This window comes from Haliaeetus albicilla, chromosome 19 (assembly GCF_947461875.1).
Source record: "Haliaeetus albicilla chromosome 19, bHalAlb1.1, whole genome shotgun sequence".
NCBI lineage: Eukaryota > Metazoa > Chordata > Aves > Accipitriformes > Accipitridae > Haliaeetus > Haliaeetus albicilla.
The window spans coordinates 8,658,349-8,676,694 of NC_091501.1; the positions used below are offsets into that span (position 1 = coordinate 8,658,349).

Genomic DNA, 18,346 nt, shown 5'->3' on the forward strand with positions numbered 1-18,346 from the left:
AACAAGAGATTGCTCCCTCATTACTCATCTTGTCCTTCTGCCCATTTCTGGTAATAATTCAGCTTTTAATAGTCATACAGGGATTTCAGAAGATAAAAAATGAACCATTAATTGGGAAAGGGCAATGGAAAAACAGGATCAGAAGTCAAGAAGCGTTTCAGATAGAATGGTAGCTATAAAAAGGTGATTTTCAGACTCTTTTGCCATTTAAATAAAACCTTAGCAAAGAAATTTTCTTTGACAAGCTAATGCTAAATCTCCTCTTTCAAAATTCAGGTGCTAATCTGATCTCAAATCAATAGAAGACCAAAATAGGTAACACGTTCATCTAATAATGGGAATACCTTGATTGAATGTGTATAAAATACAGTTACCAGTAACAGCTTTCCCTAGATGAGGAATGCAGATGGCTATACCTATCCACATACAGGAATCTTCCATCGTGCTAGGTGTCAACAGGACTTTCTGAGGAGTAGCTAGAATGCTTTATGTCACCCTTTCTATTCTGAAGATGTAAAATACCTGTAAGCTGGCTCTGCCATCTTCTGAAAGAAAGCCCAACTGTAGGAGAGGGAGAAAGAGCACAGGCAACCTCTTCCTGAGACTTAGATGCATACAGATAAATGAAGTAACCTGAACCGTGAATTCACTGTTTTCTAGAGGGACAGGAAGGTCTTGCCTGAGAGCAATGAATGGATGAAATGAAGACAGCTTTAGGAGCAGGACCCGATATGCCCTAACCTGCAGGAACAGGATTGTCCTGATTCTGCCGCGCTGACTCTTTGGACTAACGGCCAACGCTAATCTAAACTGGGACTACTGCAGTCACACTCTCCCTCCTGAGCTGAGCTGTAGAGCAATGACCTGCCCGTTGTGCTACAGTGGCACTGTCTGTCCCTGAGGCAACATGGCTCAAGGAGCTGACCTAGCAAATGCAAGCTCAGGCTGGTGGGCAAGGAAAGTTTTCTAACCAGATTTTGGAGAGCTGCTCTGTTGACGGTGGGGGGAAGCCGCTCAACTGCACGGAACGGACTTGTGGAATTGGAGAGCATCTGCCAGAGTAAGAAGCTGGGCCATGGCTGCTCCAAATGAGATCAGCTTACCACATACTTAGTGATTTGGGATGTGAAAAAAACAACACACATTTTTATTCATTGTGAGCCAGACATCTGATGTGCTTTTTACCAAGCAGAATTTCAGATACTTGCTTTGACTGGTAACAAAGCAATTCCCTTCCAAAGGATGGATAGCATTTGAAAATCTACACTTCTTACAGAGCCCTTTCAAGTTAGTTGCTACAGTCTTTTCACGTTTGTCACATGCAAAGGCAAGTGGAAACTATTTTAAATGCACACTTTCAAAAAATCTATACTAAAAAGATGATAAAAGTTCTTTCATGTTGTGTCTAAACAATATATTATAAGGGCATGTTCTGAGCGAACCTGCTGCCCCTGATTCCTGGAAGGATTTAAGATGCAGTTACCAATCTCTACTCTCACAAGTTTATAAGTTACCTGGATTCATGAGGTTACTAAGGTATATAACGCATCATCTTAACTGTACTCCTTATCCTGGTGTAGATGCCACGTTTCTCAGAAGAATCATAAGGAGAAGAATGGTTCCATTCCAGGCCCATGCCAGCCTTGTCTACTGAAGTAGAGAGTAACTGACTTAAAGGGAAACACCAAATTCCAACACCTTGCCTGGATTACATTCACAGACACAGAAAAAAAATATGACAAAGAGGCAGTTCTCTGTTGGATCTTGCGCTGATCTTCTAGTATGGATTCCATCCACTGGCTAAATAAAAACTTCGAACGTACACTGATGTGGATAATTAGTATCCTCAGAAGAATATACAGCAGTGTTTATGAGGATCTGGTCCTTCTAGAAGGTACTAGACAGATTTTGTTTCTATACTGAAATGCAGGGAAGTAAAGAAAAAAGGCATCTCGCATAGTATAAACTACCGCTCCAGAAAAGCCTGGGATCCTACAGACCTGTTTTCAGGACCAATAGGTATCTGTTTCTGAACAATATAGCTGAGTTGCATCTTTGAGAACACTGACCCAAATCCACAGGTGTATTTAGGCATCTTCGTCCTACGTATGTTCCCAAATCTCACTGAAGCAGCAATTAGAAACTACAGAATTTAAAACCCCTAAATGCCTTTATGTCAGATAAAGTTAATGATCCACAAAAACTAGCCTCCTTTTAGGCTTCATAAAATGTTTAGTGAGAAGCTAAGATCACATTATGGCCACGGATCCCAAACCATGCTCCATGTGTAAGAACAGGTGACACAGGAAGAAGTCTAAGGCACTGACCATACAGCAGGAAATGGGGCCAAATGTGTCTAAGGATGGCAGCATTTTCCCCCCCCTAATTGTAGTTCCTATTGCACAGAAGAACAATCTTAACAACAAGCAGGATAACACTACTCCAAGGAACAACTTGTTTGAACTGATCTGGCAGACCTGAAAAAGAGTAAGCCCGGGCAGGACAGTGATGATGGTTCTGCCCTCTCCATGACTCCCCGTGTGGTCAAGCCTTTTCTGTGTGGGATGCCACATTTCTGGATTCTGCAGGAGACCCAGCAGCATCCTCTTGCTCTTACTGAGATGGTCATTGTAGCCTGTACTGAATACCATACCCCAAAGCTTAAGAAGCATTCCTCCTCACTGTCTAGAATAAAAAAAAAAAATAGTAAGACGGGAAAAAAACCACTTAAATCCTGTTCTCTTTTTAAGATAAGCCTGCCAAAATGAGGTGAAGATACCAGAAAGATGGGAAACAGATTTTCTGAAACAATAACAACTTTCGTCCTCCGTAACTATTTCCATAGAGACAGATTTCAACAGCTGAATTTTCTTGACTAACAAAATGAAAAGAGAAAAGTTAGTTCCCAAACTGTTCCAACTGCAGAAGCCAAAAAGACCATTAGAATCTGGCCAGAAGGTGTAGAAATTGCCTACATTTCTTCAAGCTCTCTAACTCTGCCTCCTGTTTTAAAAGGCTCAGCTGACAGAGAGCAGAAAAGAAAACCTTTTTTGAATTCCTGATCTATTTCAAAAACCTATTGCTAGCAACATGCAAACTTCTCTGTAAGTATGTAGATCAGTAGCCATTAAGAACAGTCCTGGACCTTGAAGTCCTAACAAGAGCAATAGCTTGTTTCCGATGCAGAAGAATCTGTGAAAATTAGTAGCTTAGCAGTTTAAAACAAACAAAACCACGTAACTAATTTCAAAATATGCAAGGACACAGTAACATTATTGTTTTCATATCTGACATCAAAGACTGATATCACCTGAACCACTACTCTGATTCACCTGTTCCAGGGGAATGCTCCAGAGAAAACCACCATCTATAAAGTGAGCTGACAGGATCTTGGTAAGGCGTATAGCTTTGTCACCTAGATATCCAGTCTAACTGATTCACTTCTAGTCCAACTAGCAGCTTTTATATGGAAGTGAAAAAAACAATTTGTCACTAAACAGAAGCATGTTCAGTGGTATTATTAAAGTACTTAAAACCTTTAATCTTAACAGAATTCATGGTATAATACTGATTTCTATGAAAACAACTGCCTTTTTCAAATCCTCTTTTCCTATTACAGGTGTTATCAGCCTTTTTCTCTTAAAGTATTTGGTTACGCTCAACATCTAAAATGTTTTTTTAATTTTGAAATCCATGCTAATTGAAGGATACAGGCACCTTTACCAGCAATATTCTTGCAGTTCAGCAAAAACAGATTCAGAATTTCTTCTATGTTGCATTGTAACAGAACATTTTGAGATGGTCTAAACTATAGCAGGTCAGAGTATTTAGACAAAAAAAAAAGTAAAAAAACCCCATGCCACCACTCCTCTGCAGGAAGAGATGTTCTCTAAACAGCAGTATTTTAAACTTCAACTTTCAAAATAAGAGTCACGTGTCACTAAGATCTTTCTTTGGATTCTGTGTTGTATCTGCTCACTTCTGCTGACCACAAGAAGTTTTGACTGTGGTCAGCCTTGAAACGGAGTTTATTTTTCCAATTGTTGCCCACATATGAGTAGCATTACTAACTGAGGAACCTAAAGCCTATTGCTCAAATATAATGACCTCAACTGAAGTAAAAAAACAAAACCAAAACAAAACCCACCATAGCTTGAGTAGATTAAAATAAAATATACTCCTGAGTAACTAATTCCAATCACAATAAACTACGCAAAAATGACACAGGCAAGCAAAAATGACACCCAACGACCTTAAGAGGATTTTTGCTTGTTTTGGAGTGACTTTTCCCATTTCTCTTATGTGACCTTACAATTCTTCTTGTGCCAGCTGTTCCCAGGGCATTTCTTACCAACACAGACTTTGTGCTCAGGATATTCAATGCCCAGCGTTAGGAAGTGAGTCTTCATTCCCTCAGTAAACCTTAAAACCATAGCTGGTAGGAACTGAGAACATACACATGTTGCACTCACAGGAACACACGGGCACACACACACAGAGGCACATGCTTTCACGTTTCTTTTCAGTGTACTGGAAACCCACCGTATCCCCCTGCTTGGATGGGCGTTTTTGGAGAAGCACAAGCATATAGACTAAAATCCTCTGTCTGGAAGCCAGCCCGGTTTAATGAGGGCTCAGATGCACTGCGGTGAATTTTTGGCAATGACCGGGCCAGAAGCTCAATGGAGGCAAGAATCTAAAACAAGAAGAAAATAAGTGATCAAATCTGTCGTTCCGAAGTTGTAACACTCTCTTAAAACCAAAGGCAGAACATCAGTTAACTACAGAAAAATATCTATACACAAATTTAAACAGAAACTTTTAAAAATAGATTACTGCATTACACTCCGATGTTTATGTCCTCAAAAAACTGAAGATGACATTTTGGGAAGAAACTATCTCGTTTCCCCCTTTAAAAGGGCATACTGATTTCCCTCTGTAAGCATAATGAATATAGTTGCCTTTTATTTGCTTCCTTGTTTATGCACTAGTACCTATACCTACCATTGCTACAAATAACCACAGCTTTGCCAGCCGTTTGCTTAATACCATTTACCAAAAGCCAGCAGGGGGAGCTCCTTATTTTTTTTAAAATGCTTTGGTTTACATTCAAAACAAACAAAAAAATAAGGTGTCCCCCCCAAGCTTTTAGAATCCAAACCTTCCTCAGCAGGCACGATAAATCAAGTTTTGTGAAAAAAACTATCAGCTTCCCTTCATAAAGCTTGGGGGAGAGCAAGGAGGGGGCTATAAAGATTTCTGAGAACATACACCAAGTTCTAATTTGTGTGTCTAATTGTGATTATTAATTTCACTGTCTCCCAGATGAAACTTTCTCCAACACATAAATGCTTTTCCAACTACACAGGTCATTTTAATACCTGCTTTTTGAATTGAAAATAAACATTTCTAATTAAACAGCACTAACCCGGTCCTGAATCAGTACTTCATGCTATAGCACTAATCAAAAACATTTTGAACTGGCCTGTGAGTTCCTAACTGCTCTTTATTTTTAATATTTGAATTGTAAAGTCTACTGAGAACTAAAGAGGAACATTTCTCACCTGTGGAAAAAGGGGTCTCTCATCTCTCTTCTTTTTTAAGCATTCTGCCATTAGTCTCTTCATAGCTTTTGGACAGTTGCTCCGTACTTTGCTGAGGTCTGGAGATAGGTATCCTCGGCCCACCATAAAAATTATCTTTATTTAATGGGGAAAAAGATGAAAGGGGAAGAAGATGAGTCCATAAAACAAGCAGTAACAAAAGATGTACATTTTGCTAGACAATTTTAGTCCCAGCAGCAAGTTTTCTGCTCCCAGGAAACATTATCTGGTATTGAAATTGCCAAGTTTCTTAGAGTAGTGCTTGCTAACCTATTCAGTACACAGAAAAAATTAGATTTTTCCTCCTCCTCCTAAGAGAGATTTCTGTGAAACTTGAACACTAGCAAATGGTTACCATTTACAGCAATAACCATCTAAGGGAGTGGTTCTTCGGTGTCAAAAACTGTTACAAAAACAAGAATAAGGAACTCTGTGGCAGGAACAGAATGCCTAAAAATAAATATTCTGCAAAAATAAAAATTCTGTTTTATATTATAGGTCAAAAGCAAGTTCACACTGAAAGGTGTTTTAAGAAACACATGGACTTCAGCTATTAAAAACCCCTACTGTGCGAGAATAAATTCCTTCATATACTTTTGTACCACAAAAGCTTATTCTCGACATCTGACCACCTTCTCCACTCCTCCAAAAAAACCCATAAAAGAAAAAGAGAAACTGCCTCTCCTCTGTAGAAGAGAAGACAGGCAGGCTTTGTATTTTTACAGTAAATCCTTTAACATGGAAGGCTTATAAGGATAAAACTTAAGCATAAAACAAACTAATAGAAAGCAGGAAAGCAAAGCATAAATATGGTTAATGTTCTCTTGGATATATAAAAAACCATCAAACATCATCATGTCAAGCCAAGGTCAAATGCAATGTGGTTTGAGTACTGCAGTTGCACTGACACTAAAAAGCCCTTTCAAACCAGCTAATCAAAGATCCATTCATGCTGCAGCAGATAATCACTGCCTTTTCTGAATACTCAGACAGACCCACCAGGTGTATCATACCTTATATTTAATGAAGTGTAACTAGTTCATATCTTGACACTGGCAAAAAAAAACCAACAGAAAAAACCCACATCTCATGCAAGCTATACATGTTATTTATACTAACACAATCCTGGTCCTTTTTTAACTGTCTGATTCAGTCGCATCTGTGTTGGCATCAAGGAGTATAAAACTCCCATATGGTTCCTTTAGAAATCCCCATGTGCCAGAGCAGCATTTCATAGTAAAGACTTGTCTACCCGTCCCTTACCTCTGCTGCAGTGAGACTTACCATCATCTAGAAGGTATTCTTTTCTAAATAGTTACACTACTTAAGTTGAAATTATTCGAAATTCATTATTATTATGCTCCCGATACAATCTTTACAAATAATACAGGGATTAAACTTTTATTTTAACTAGAGAAAAGAGAGTATCACTACAAGAACAGTCCTAGTCTGTCTAGAAAAATCTGTTAAGGTGAGAGAAACATTCTGAGGTGTAACAAGAACAATGCTTTGCTCACTAAGAATCTCAGTTGTGTCATAGTAGCTGATGTAGATGAACCAACAGAGAGTGAGCAATATTTACCTCTTCTCAGACAATAGACTGGGAGTGACAAAACTCAAGACATTAGATCACATTTTATATGTTGGCTTCACTTGCAATTTAAAATTTGTTTCAGCACTCAACTGTGAGCACTCACATCACTGGGTTCATCTTTCAAATCTCAAAATGTAAAAAACAAAACAATGCCCAAACACTGCTTGTAGAAGGCTATATCCATCTGGCCAGGAATCTGGACATTTCCCCTTCTTTCAAAAGGCAAAACCAATCAAAAAAAAAAAAAAAAAAAATTAATAAAAAAGGAGTCACTCCAAATTTGATGAATTGGGATGAAGTGCTCTGTCAAATATGGAAGCAGCCTTATAAAATGGCATTCACAGATGAACGTTGCTATGGTTGCAATTCTCAAGTACTGACAGTGAAAAAACAAGGGATGCGGACACAGAAACAACATAAATATATCACCGCCCAGACATGGAATAGTTTACACCAAAGATCTTGATGCATAGATACTATTTTCAGATTAGACAGAGAAATAATGAATCAGATATGCCTTCGCAAACGTGCCTATCCTGTGGAGATATATTATAGGCGTGTGGTATCGTTAGACTTAAAGAATATTTGTTCACAATTAAGTAATCTTCTTACAGGATTCACACACTCTGGAAAGTCATATACTCCATCAAGCAGGATTTGAGAAATGCTGATATCCTGAAATTCAATTAGACGGTGCATGCATTTCTCAGGATTGAAATGAATATAAAACATTCAGCAAGATGATTGCTGTTCCATTTTGTCAATCCTGTTGCTGAACTATTATTCAGTGCAAGGGGGGGGGGGAGAGGAATAACTAAACATATGGAGGATCATTTTGCCTTTGCAGAACTATTCTAAACTAGACTACTATTAAGTAACCTGCTCTCTCCCTAATAAGTATCCTGGCAACCAGCTCAGAAGCTGAAAATCTATACTTTAAGTAAAAAAAGTAAAAAAACAACCTCAAGAGAAAAAAGTAAATTGGTGCTACGTGGCTGAGGCAGATCTAGAAAACGTAGAAACATCATCTCGTAACATCAGAATCAGAAACACAAATCAAACACACAAAACATCAGAATGTGATGTGACTTCAGGAGGCTGCATCAATCTCTGTCTCAGCCCACAGCTGACTGAAGACAATCCCTTCCCTTCCCTTACCTGGTCCCTGTTGTTGATGTTTGAGTATGGTAACTGTCCAGTCATCAATTCATAAAGAACAATCCCAAATGCATACACATCCGACTGAAAGCTATATGGGTTTTTATCTTGCATCCTAATAACTTCTGGTGCCTGTACCATAAAAGGAAAGAATTAAGTTTTTATTTCACCATGTCAGGCTGCACCTCACATACCACGAACAAAACACAGACTTGTCCAGACTATAGCAGATGCAAAAGGCCCACTCTTGCCTTCAGGTGTTACTGGGTCCTAATGTAGAGTGGATGTTGACATGAATCTCAGAATCCATTGGTTCATTTTAGCTTGGTGATCTCTTTATTCCTCTACAACAGAACAAAATTACCTTGCCCGGGCCGAGAAGCTATTTTGAAACTAGAATTAAAACAACACTGAAAATAATGCCAACTAACAGAGCCTTCAGTTTTTTCTAGGGAGAAAAGGAGAAAGCAGAGTTGCACAGGAGGTTGTAACTATACTTATTATTAAGACTTAAGCAAGTTGTACAACCTCTTGAGAGTAGCCGTGCTTGAATCCTTAAAACTTAAGTGCATCTTACTTGTGGCTGAGCTAGTTTGGCTGAGCAGGATTTTTTCCATGGCTTTTCTCATCTTCTCCTCAACCCTGCATTAACCACCCCCTTTTTCCATAGCCACCATTTTCTTTTCAGTTTAAACCTCAGAATAAGGGATGAAGACACTAAAGTTCTTTTGCTGACTACTGGAAAACATATGCTTAAAGAAGAACTGAAAAGCATTAATTTAGTACTTCATATTACTGCTTGTCTCTTCCAGCTTAAGACAGCTTGTACGTGTCAGTGTGCTGGAGGGATAGTCTTAGAAACTTTGGCCGAAGACAATTATATTTGTTGAAACAAACACACCACCTTCCCCCTTGCTTACCATCCATAGAATAGATCCAGACAACTGTTCAAACTGATGGGACCCGCTCCACCGTGATTTCACTGTAGCTAGACCAAAATCACCTATTTTTACTGTGAGGTCTTCATGAAGAAAAATATCTAAGGGGGAAATGTTAAGGGAAAACAAACAAGCGGTACTGGTCCTGTCCTACAAGAACAATAAACAGCTACAAATTTGCAACATTAGACATAACAGTTTTAACCATCCACCATCAATGAAGAAGTTTTTCATATGATACAGGTTCTAAGCAGCCAGCACGGTGAATTATGGCACTTAAGGGTTACATAAGTAATGACTGGGCCAGGGCTGAACAGACCACGGCCCAAGTGGCTTTCTTGAAATGCCAAGTACGAGAAAAGCTGAAAATATTCCATGAATGAACTGGCATAATCTTTCATTACATGTAGAAACCAAATGATGCAAAAATCTTTGATACCACAACAAAACTCGCTACGTTATTGCTATCACATTAATAGACATAGCAAGTATTCCTTACTTCTCTACTAGTGATACTACCCCCTCTCAATGGAATTTTAACTCAGCAAATATTCACACATGAACAGCTTTTCACATCACTAAGTTCATTTCTGGCAGGAAAAAAAAAAAAAAAAAAATCAGGAATGCCGTCACGTTCCACAATCACGTCTCTGAAAAAGGATACTATTACTCTTGAGGTCTCTGTGGATGATTGACTTGGCATGCAAATAACTGAAAAGGAACATCATAGATTAGGTGGGTTAAATGGTATTTCACTAATCAATGACTCAAAATTCATTGTATTACTGAAACACAAATTCTGTAGATATTCAAACTGCACATATTTATCAGGGTGGCAAAACTTCAGTTACCCATGACAGTTCCTGCAACAGTCAGAGAAAAAAAACAAAAATAAAATAAAGCTTAGATTTTCAGCTGAAACCTGATGCTACTGAAGAATGAAGTAACAATTATGTGCCAACTTCTGCTTTTTGATTGTAACTCAATATTCAGAATAAAAATAAAAGAACTTCAGTAGTTTTTGACACGCCATTCAGTGCTGAAGGTTCTGCCTCCCAGCCTTAATGGTGACTGTCAAGACACTTTGCGGAGTAGTCACAGCTTTAGGTAAGATGATTTTAAATTGTGGGAGCTAAATGTGTTTCCCAGCCTCAGCATGTACTCAAGTATGCTGACTGCTTTTTAGTATGGGACTGGAAAAAAGATCCCCTGATTGCAGACTGGATAAATAGATTGCAGGGAACACAGAGGAAAGTACTTGCCCCACAGCATAGATATAGCCTAAATTAGGCAACTAGTCTCCCATGGCTCTTTGTTTAGTCAATGAGATTGGCACAAACCTGCTGGAAAAGCCCCAATGTACGTCTTTGCTTTGAATCACACTCATACAACGGCTTCTGCATCTCCACTACCTACAGAGGGAGCCGGGGGAGATGAGCAGGCTAACAGAAGGCTGAGGCTGGCTGCTGCGAACACCTCCCCACTTCTTGACTGAAAATGTAATAGAATGCTTAGCAGAAAAATGGCACAATGAACTGCAATCATCATAGTGGTTTTCCAGCTGGAGGGCGATTTCTCTGATCTTACATCAGTGTTCTGATTTTGACACACAGCATTGGGCTAGCTTTGTAAATTCTAACTCACGCAATTGCCCTCTATGGGAGTAAGGATTACTTACAGTCCTTAGAACAAAATAGGTATGTTTTCTTCAAATGCTGAAATCTATTATTTAGAGAGCTACAATACTTATAAGAAAAGCAGAAAAAAAAAATCAATTCTTTTTGCTAACAGGGCTGTCTGCCTTCTGCATTATCTTACAGGATTCTGTCCTTTTGTTCACAGGGTGTTTCTTTTTAAACTATGTTTTACCTCCTACCATAAGACTATCTGCACTGTGAAGATTGTAAAGCCTGAAACAGAAATCTTTGCTCTCAAGATTTAAATTTTAACTACACTGTCATTATCTTTATTCTACTAAGACTGTATTTCCTTGATGATTTTATTTCCCTATGTTCGAAAAAAAGAAAACAGTCTATTTTACTAATCAAAATAATAAACACTTCACCAAATGTTTTGATCATCAAGGCAGGACCCTGGGCTTGGCAAAGTGAGCAGATAGCTGGCCTTATTTGCCGATGCCAGTCAGAGTGTGAAGAGGATAAGTAAACATTGCCCCAATGCTCATTTGTAAACAAGCAATACAATACTTACTCCATGCCTTGTGCAGTCTGTCGTGCAATATCAATTAGTTTGATCATTTCAAATTTGGTCTCAATGATGTGTAGATGGTGATATAAGCTGGACCCCTCACACCATTGTGTAACAATAGCCAACTGGGGTTTTGTTGAATAACCCATGAAAAGCAGGATATTCACATGGCGTGTTTTCCTGTTGAAAAAAAAAAAAATCAGGAGGAAATCAGGCAGATCAGAAAATCAGGAAAAACATCTATCACAGTCTAAATAGATATTTCCAAACAGAAGTTGTTGGGTCAATCTCAACTTTTACTAAGATAACATGTTAACCTGTTGCTAGATTCAGTTTAATGAATTATTCCAGCAATTAGCCTTTCTTATCGTAATGACACAGAATAGCTATTCTGGGGTAAGCACCGCTTCCTCTTGCTTTTGCAAACAACCCAGCACAGGACAGCGCAGAAGATGCTGTTAACACTAGGTCCCCATGGGGCAGTGATGGTTTGCAGGCAGGTCTGCTTTTGTGTAACCCCAGTCCAGCTATGAGATGTTGCTGCCCATAAGGAGGACATCCAAAATGAAATTCCAGTCTCAGAGGCTTTCAAGGAAGGACAATCTTTTGTTCAGAAGCCATCACCACACCTCCTTGACAAGGCTTCAGTTTTTCTTAGTGCTTTATTTGACAGGAATTTTGTACTCTCTATGGAGCTAGCATACAAGAAAGGATGGAAACAGGTATGAAAACTGTACCTCAGTAAGGTTATGCTATGAACTTGTTCCCAAACAGCACTGGGAGAGACCGGAGCTCACCACAGAGATTTGGCCAGATTAAATCAAACCTATTTCAAAGGTGGAGCAACTCCAGACAGAAAAACTTCACAGTGAACAATGCAGAGAGGATTATCTCATTAGATATCCCAGCAGATTCAAGGCCTGAAAGAATCTACTGATACACTGCGAAATCTGAAGGATTGTCCTCACCCTCCAGGGAAAGTCAATCACATTCTTATTGTCATCAAATGGACATGAAGAACTAGACACCTCCGAATATAACAATGAGATATTACAAAGATGTGGCACCTCAGAATTCTGGGAGTATTTCCTAGCATTCCCAAGGGCTGAGGAAAAATAAAGGCAATCTTCTTCCAACACAGCTCGGTACTGAAGGCAGTCAGCTCACTGTTGATGAAACCTGACAGACCAAGCTTAAAACCTGTGGTAGCTTCTGAAATCTATGCTGCTGCTGAAGATGGCAGAGCTCTTTAGGTTTTCTTATATGAAAAAACTAACATGGGAGCCTAGAGTGTGAACCCCTTTGTCCTCTCTGCAATGCAGACTAGGACAGTTCTACACTACGTGACTGTGCCTTTTTCAGGTTCAAGGATTTGTCAAGTGACTGCTGAGTGAACAAAAAATAAGTGGTTTCTTGCAAATGCTACCTCAAAGCTAAGAAAGTAATGATGAAGCATAATGGAAAAGGCACAACTACAGGTAAATCTGGCTTGTTTGGGTCAAAGGATAGGACAACTGACTATTTACTCTAAGTGCTGAAATGATCAACAACAGAGAAGGGCTGGACTCCAGCTATGGGACTGCCAGCAGAAATCTGAAATAGGTATGAAATACAAGATGTTTTTATTTCATTAAATACCTGAGCAGGTGTGCAAAAAATATGCAGAGATATCCAAAGTAGCATACCCCAGAAAGCCTCTACTTCCACAACTACGGACTTAGAGTCAGAACTAACATTTCCTGGGGAAAAAGGCTGACCATCCCCTTTTTACTATGCAGCTTATTGGGGATGGTCCTCCAGCACAGGTGCCCAGCTCAACACATCAATTTTCCAGAGGCAAAAACCCTTCTTTCTATTTTGTTTCTTAAAACAGAATTATGCTCGAGACTGCTCAAGATTGTACTTGGATGCTAATGGTCTTCCCCAATAAATATTCTATTCTATCATGTTGATGGATCCTCTTTTAAGAGCTGAACCCAAGACAAATACTTCCTCTGAGAAAGTACAAGCAGTAGACATGAGAAAAGGAAATCAAGAAGTGACTTTATGAGAAATACATTTTAAAAAAAACCTCAAAGAGAAGTCAATGCTACTGAACAGAAACTATTAAACAACAGATAATATAGGCAGTGCTGTAGCTCAAAACCAACAATTAGTCATGCTCTCCTTCAATCTCAAAATGTGGATAAGAGGAAAGAAAGGTCTACAGTTCACACTTAGGCTTGACTGTGCCCTGGGGGTAGTACAATAGCAAAAACCAGTCCTGTCTTGAGTATTTGGACATACATATATTCACAACATAGGTGCACAGACAAACACATACATGGGAAGGAAGTAGCAGTGGATACAAAGAAATATTTTAATACGGCAAGTTATATTTTCTGCCCAAAGTATTAACATGGAGGAATAAGACCAATGTGTTCTAATGGCAATCTAAAATTCAATGATTAATGAAGCATAAATCTACACAGATTATTTTATGGCATTAAAAATATTCTTACCTGAGCACTCCTACTTCATTTTTGAAAGCCTGTAACTGTTGAGGTGTAGGTGCCGTAACATTCAACATTTTCACTGCCACATCACCTTTAAAATAGGAATTTTTTAATAAGTGCCATTGATACATATTCCTCTATTGAGAAAATGCTCTATAGAGCGAGCATCAGAAATATTGAGCTACCCTGTTTTCTAGCTTTCATGAAATAAACCACTACCATATTAAAATAAGTAAATATTCTGTCAAATGTATAAACACTGTTTTTATTTTACTCTGAGAAATCCCAGCCAAGTCAAAGCTTTCCAAATACACATTTGAAATCCTCATTCATCAAGATGGATACTTCAGCCCTTCTAGTAACTATGTTTCATCTTTACCCTAATAACTACTAAATTCAGAAGAACATGCAAGAGTTGAGTTTCTAAACAGTCTGAAGTTCTAACATTACCTATTTAGCACAGTACTTATAATTTCAAAATCATTTTTATGGTCCTTCAATGGACTCTCCCTGGTATGTCCATGTCTCTCTCATATTGAGGAGCCCAGAACTGGACCCAGCACTCCAGGCATTGCCTCACCAGTGTTGAGGGGATGATCAGAGGGCTGGAGCACCTCTCCTATGACAACAGGCTGAGAGAGTTGGGGTTGTTCAGCCTGGCGAAGAGAAGGCTCCAGGGACACCTTACAGCAGCCTTCCAGTACCTAGAGGGAGCCTACAAGAATGCTGGAGAGGGACTTTTTACAAGGGCATGTAGTGATGGGACAAGGGGTGATGGCTTTACACTGAAAGAGGGTAGATTTAGATTAGATGTAAGAAAGTTCTTTACTGTGAGGGGTGGTGCAGCAGTGGAACAGGTTGCCCCAAGAGGTTGTGGCTGCCCCATCCCTGCAAGTGTTCAAGGCCAGGTTGGATGGGGCCTTGAGCAACCTGGTCTAGTGGAAGGTGTCCCTGCCCGTGGCAGGAGGGTTGGAACTAGATGATCTTTAAGGTCCCTTCCAACCCAAACCATTCTATGATTCTATGACCACCTCCCTCGACCTGCTGGCGATGCTTTGCCTAATGCAGCCCAGGATATCATTAGCCTTCTTTGCAGCATGGGCGCATTGCTGGCTCATGTTCAACTTCGTGCCCGCCAGAATCCACAGATGTTTTTGCGCAAAGCTGCTTTCTCACTGGGTGGCCCGCAGCAGGCAACGTTACTTGCTTAAGAATAACTGTTTGCCACGACGGTCACATACCATGCCACTTCCCTTTGTAGACTGTTCCAAATGATCCAGATCCTATCCTTTGTCCAACTGTGATCTGTCCATCTGGTATCTCCCAATCATCACTTGAATCCCGTCGACCAAGGGTTTTCTTTATATATACATAAACAATAAAAAGGAAGAAAGCAAGTGCATTAATGTCTGTGAAAACAGCTCCTTTGTTAAAGACTTGGTATCAGCATTTCATATCATTAAAGTCCTAAGAGAACTTTCTTTTTCAGATATTGCATTTGACTTTTCAAGCTGGCCATACACAAAATTCAACACACAGGTATACTAAATTATTTCCTGGCATGAAATACTTGCCACAGGTTTCTGGCAGTATTAAAGCCAGTAAATATTAAGAAACTCTTACCAAAAAGAAAGTCTCATTTATTTCTTACTCAAGTATAATGCTACATTGTGAATTAAAAAAAAATGCAGACATTCTTATGTATTGTTACATTTGAGATTCATCAGAGAACTTTCAAAGTTCATGAATCATGGTGGGAAAGTTAAGCTGTTATTAGAAAGGAAGCTGGCATTATAATATGAAGCACACCAAGACATTTGGGTGCAATGGAGTAAAAGTGAGTATAGTCAATTATTTAAATGATTTATGTATCGGTCCCAGAATTTCAATATTCCATTACTTATTGGCTTAAAGTCCTTGATCATTACCTTACTCATCTTCAAAATAATTCAGAAGGCTTTGATGAAACAAAAGTGAGAGGAACATGGTTGTGTAGTATTTCTGTACTAAGAATATACCATATATACCAATATACGAATAAAAATAGCTGATCTTTCCCTTACCATTCTATTTCTGTCTTCTGAGGATGAGGATGATTTCCGTTCCCGTTGGGGTCCTGGTGATTTCTGTAACGCTTTCACATTGGTGAGTGACCCAGGCAAAGAGGCGGGAGGTGTTGCAGACAAACCTGCAGTTGAACCTAAATTTCAGAAACAGTATAATTTTATCTATAAGAAGCCAGCTTACAAGAATGTATTGATATTAGGTACAAGAATTGTGTTTAAGATGCAGTATCTCCAAACATCAATGTAAATGTTAAGAAGGAACAAACATATACTAGGAATATTGTCCTAATATTAGATTAGTGCTCAAGTCTTAGATTTCAGGAAGAGACAAGTCTATAGCAAACATCCCTGTACACCAGATAGTCTCCAGTCTCTTGTTCGTGAATTATCAGAAGGACAATGTCTCTTTAAATGGGGGGTGGAGGGGAGCATTTTTTAATTCCACCAGTTTCTTTGAGAAGAAAAGTAGAAGCATTTTAGTTAGCAGTAGCTACCTCTCATATTTCTTGTAACTAACCGTTTAGGGACCCAATAAATAGCTGAAATATTGTACTTTGGAATCAAAATAGACTAAATGCAAAAAATTTAAATGTTTTCTAGTTGAGTCTCCAAGTGCCACCTGAAAATGATTTGGCTGTTTTAAAGCTATCTGTTAGCAGAGAGCTCTCATTTAAAAGTAAATATTAGACTGTAGAAAGGATTAAAAAAGAACAAGTACTTTAGTTAGCTATTTGAAGCATATTCTATTAAATACAGAAAGAACCGCAAATCTGTAGCCTAGACGTTATCTAAACAAATCTATGCAGGAAAATGTCACTATCAGAGCTGTGTTTCAGAGCCTCAATGGCTCTTTACAAATAGAGCACTTCAACTAGACACTGGTTTTTAAAATACACCATAATTATTCATAACAAGGTTATGCTGACCCTCCCAATGCAAAGGACATAAAATAGGGTCAACTGTTAATTAAATTCACACTGTTCTGTTAAACAATGTATGTCATTGTACAAGACCTCCAACGTTCCAACGCTTTCCCTCACATCAGTGCTCTGGGATGTGGTAGACAACAATACTCCCCCTCATATTCCTTTAGAAGCCCCCTTCTAAACAAAAAAGTGTCTCCTAACGCCAACCTGAGTTAAAAAAATTGACTTTGTGACTTTTAATACTGTTGCTCAAGTTCAGTCACTGAGTACGTGCTAATTTATCAGATTCTATATATATGCATCACTGTCTGTCCTCTCTGAACTAAAATCCATACATTTATAAGTGGAAGGCACAAAATAATGACATACCAACACATCAAAAATGGGACGCAGCATCCATAAACTTTGTGCCACATGCCAAAGCAACAATAATGATGCATACTGGGCATCCTAATTACACTTACAAGCAGCTGGAAGCCAGCAACCTGCAGGATGAACTTTTGTTCATATTCCTGTTACGGTCACTATACTGTCACATATTTATTATATCATTAGTCTGAAATCATACATATATGGAATTAAATGTATGATGATCCCAGAACATGAGCAATTTTCCAAAAGTTTACTGGGTTACAGACTTTCTCTGGAATAGCAAAGCTCTACTTGAATGCGTTTTCTTTAGAGGTAACTAAAGTCTCCTACTTAAATTTTAATACCATGATACAGAAACACTAGCCCAATATTCACCCCTCACCAAAAATGCTTACAGCGCATGGTAAAACATTATAGTTAATCTGTTCATAATAATACCAGATGGCCTGTTTTCCAAGTTATTAGAGCAGAATACTTCAGATAATGTTGGACTTAAGTCATTAGCTTGGACTCTGAAGCTGTACGTAACGTATTCCATTCTGTAGCCAGTTTGCTTGTTGGGAACACCTGTCTTCTGACAAAGACTTCTGGAAGAACTTTACAAGTTCATAAGGTGGACTGCTCTTGATATATTCTGAAACAAAAGTCTTTGAAACAGCCAAAATGGTAGCATTGGAAAACCACACTACATGCATTGGACTACCCATTTCTACATGTATAGGTATAGACACAAATATTTACATTTCATGCTATGACTCAATAGTTGGTTTCTCCAGTGTGTGAAATCCCACAGAGTGTTTGGGGATTTTGTGCAATACAACAGATCCATTGACAGCTTTAGGCCTGAATTACCCCCAGAGTCAATGACATGAAAATGGAAGAGTCTTATTTTACATGGTACAGGACACAAACAAATACTGTTTCACTGAAGATTTACCAACTAAATAAAAACTACATGGTCTAAAACCATCTAGAGCCCCAATGTG

At 38.8% G+C, this 18,346-nt stretch overlaps 1 protein-coding gene across 2 annotated transcripts in view; it reads right to left on the minus strand.

Annotated features, from left to right (window-relative positions):
- The window catches only part of BRAF (B-Raf proto-oncogene, serine/threonine kinase), an 87,214-nt gene that overhangs the window by 9,857 nt on the left and 59,011 nt on the right, over nucleotides 1-18,346 (minus strand). For both annotated transcript variants that reach the window (XM_069807534.1, XM_069807533.1), the window contains 9 exons: nucleotides 16,060-16,196; nucleotides 15,238-15,355; nucleotides 14,003-14,087; nucleotides 11,505-11,681; nucleotides 9,958-10,004; nucleotides 9,276-9,394; nucleotides 8,356-8,487; nucleotides 5,565-5,699; nucleotides 4,543-4,696 (listed from right to left, as the gene is read on the minus strand). In XM_069807534.1, the coding sequence (XP_069663635.1) occupies nucleotides 4,543-4,696; nucleotides 5,565-5,699; nucleotides 8,356-8,487; nucleotides 9,276-9,394; nucleotides 9,958-10,004; nucleotides 11,505-11,681; nucleotides 14,003-14,087; nucleotides 15,238-15,355; nucleotides 16,060-16,196 (1,104 nt within the window). The remainder of the gene's footprint in view (nucleotides 1-4,542; nucleotides 4,697-5,564; nucleotides 5,700-8,355; nucleotides 8,488-9,275; nucleotides 9,395-9,957; nucleotides 10,005-11,504; nucleotides 11,682-14,002; nucleotides 14,088-15,237; nucleotides 15,356-16,059; nucleotides 16,197-18,346) is intronic.